At 34.8% G+C, this 2,421-nt stretch overlaps 1 protein-coding gene across 1 annotated transcript in view; it reads left to right on the plus strand. All coding sequences in view use genetic code 11, as the record gives it.

The window, feature by feature from the left end:
* The window catches only part of EGR_06244 (hypothetical protein), a gene marked incomplete at both ends in the record, with an annotated part of 6,599 nt that overhangs the window by 2,793 nt on the left and 1,385 nt on the right, over positions 1 to 2,421 (plus strand). The window contains 5 exons of the mRNA XM_024495493.1: positions 490 to 580; positions 1,054 to 1,138; positions 1,352 to 1,781; positions 2,008 to 2,082; positions 2,264 to 2,356. Coding sequence (XP_024350124.1) covers positions 490 to 580; positions 1,054 to 1,138; positions 1,352 to 1,781; positions 2,008 to 2,082; positions 2,264 to 2,356 — 774 coding nt within the window. The remainder of the gene's footprint in view (positions 1 to 489; positions 581 to 1,053; positions 1,139 to 1,351; positions 1,782 to 2,007; positions 2,083 to 2,263; positions 2,357 to 2,421) is intronic.

Genomic DNA, 2,421 nt, shown 5'->3' on the forward strand with positions numbered 1-2,421 from the left:
AAAGCAAGTTCCTGTTCTGCTTTTTTTATATATACTAGCTGGGAACAAAGGTCGCTTTTTGCCAAATGTTATATGAAATTTTATTTAAATGCATTACTTTAACAACTTTATATTTGAGTTCAAATTCAACAAAGCAGTGATGTCCATAAGTAACAAAAACTTTTATTAGGTAATAACAGACATGAACACTAATTTTCATTCATTTTAATAAATTACATAGATAAAAGCTAATTCCACCAAACAAAACACTTGCATATCTTTCCATTTTAGCGAACAGTGCTTATAACTAATGAATATTCATTTTGCCATGGATTAAATATTCCAAACGGATTTGTTCTGTAACTCCTCAGCATTCATTCTAATCCCTCAAGAAGTACCGCAAAATAGATAATGAATACATCTGCTTGAAAACACTGACTATTTTTAGTCTCACTTGCTGAGTTGTCTCCAATTTTCAATCATTCGTCTTTTGTTTTTACCCTTCAAAAGACGAAGTGAATTTCACTAAAACTTACCGCAAAGAAAGTGCTTTTTGTATTAACGTAGATGACTATCAAAAGTTAAAGGATGAAATGTTTCGGTAATACTCTGTTATCTTTAAAAGTTGGCATAGTTTAGCTACCCTATTGAACCTTTCCCTTTTAAATACAGTGTAATATTTGAAAAGAGAACTGCATAGGTAGTAAAAATTTACTGCGGGGTTGGAGTTAGTGCTCCTTTCGATGGTGAACGGTTTCGCCTGAGTCACTAGTTGCATCAAACCCTATAGTATTTTACCCGAAAGGTGTGGTCAGGCAAATGCGTTATGCTGTTTTACAGCAGGCAGGCGTAGTCATTCCTAAATTATCCTGAAGTATAACACTGACCAAATATCAACTCGTATTCGTCATCTCTTCAAAAAAGTCTTTAAGATGAATTGCTTCTGTAAACAAATAAGTTACTTTGCTGAAAATTTTTTCGCATCGGGTTTTTGCGTTATAATTTTATTCCTCTATGAAGTCTTATTTTTAGAACAAAAATCTTGCGCGTTATTTGCGTATTCCTTTATCTTAGGTATTATGCAATGAAATTACCGAAATTCACACAGTCTACCTATGGCAATGAAGACACTAGGCGTCATTTACATCAAAGTATAGAAGTGAATGCCTAATTTCTCGTTTATAGGATGAATCGTTTTTCAGCGGAAGGGTTTGCCAAATTGCAATCCAATAAGAAAAATTCACGTTTTAGTAGTCAAAATCTTACGGAACTGTATGGTACATGTTGTCGTGCTTTCAATAGGATTCTCTTCACTTCCTGCTTGTTACATAATCTTTACCTCATTATATCACACATATTTACCAACGTTTAGGAACCAATCACCCATCTGATAAATAATGAAAAGAAATTGCTGTCATTGGAGAAGGGATTATTTTCATTGCTGACATTTTGCCTCCAATCTATTCTTACTTTAAGACTTACAAAAGGCACAAACACTCCCGTTCAGTTAATAAATTGTACATGGCATCGGGAGCAGGAGAAAGATGTGGCTGCATCTAAAGTTACTCTTAAAACACCTCTGCGTAATTTAATCGATTCACGGTCACCAATTGGCTGCAAACATTGTTCCAGCAATTTTACCAACGCAAAGAATAGTTTAGGAAAAAGACAACTCAAGGACTTCTTCCCTACATTGAAAAATGCTTTTATGAAAGGTGTTTGTGACCGCCTAATAATAGTTTCTTGGGCAGAAAGGGACATGAAATTTATAGCGAAAATCCAAATTAACTACTTTGAAGGGAGTTGATGGGAAGCCAAGAAATTGGATAAGGTGATGACATTATTACCATTTAGGATATTTTATTCCAGGTATGGAATCGTAATTTTGACGTCTCTGATAGTTTAAATGTAGTAGCCACGCATACATTAAGAAGGAATGATAAAGTAGGACAACTAGCAAAATCGTGCAAAAAATCCTAAGTAGATTCAGGCAATCTTGCGTGTATCTGTGTTCTTGAATTGCTCCAGAGAGTTTTATTTGTGTTGCTAAGCTGAATTTGTCGAAACAACTAAGTGGAAATGTTTCAGAAAAAAGTCTTGAAAGTATGGATTTCCAGAAGCACGGCCAACACAGAAGCCTTTCCGCGAAATGAAACTTACTGTAGCTAATCGGTGGTAAGCTTCGAACTGATTCAAACTGATTTATCAGCTTTACTGTTTTAGCCTCACCTACTCAGTTTGCGACACGACTCGGTTCAACTACCATTTATCACAAACTGACAAGAAAAACTTGCACATTTAATACTGGCATCGAATGTGTTAAATCCTCCGTACTTAATTGCACAAGATAATCACCAAATCAATTTATATTTAAAAAGTATTCCCAAAAAATAGATACGAACTATTTGACTTTGAACTAGAGAGCAAAAGCTGAAACGCAGC

Source organism: Echinococcus granulosus (assembly GCF_000524195.1).
Source record: "Echinococcus granulosus chromosome Unknown EG_S00053, whole genome shotgun sequence".
Taxonomy (NCBI): Eukaryota; Metazoa; Platyhelminthes; class Cestoda; order Cyclophyllidea; family Taeniidae; genus Echinococcus; species Echinococcus granulosus.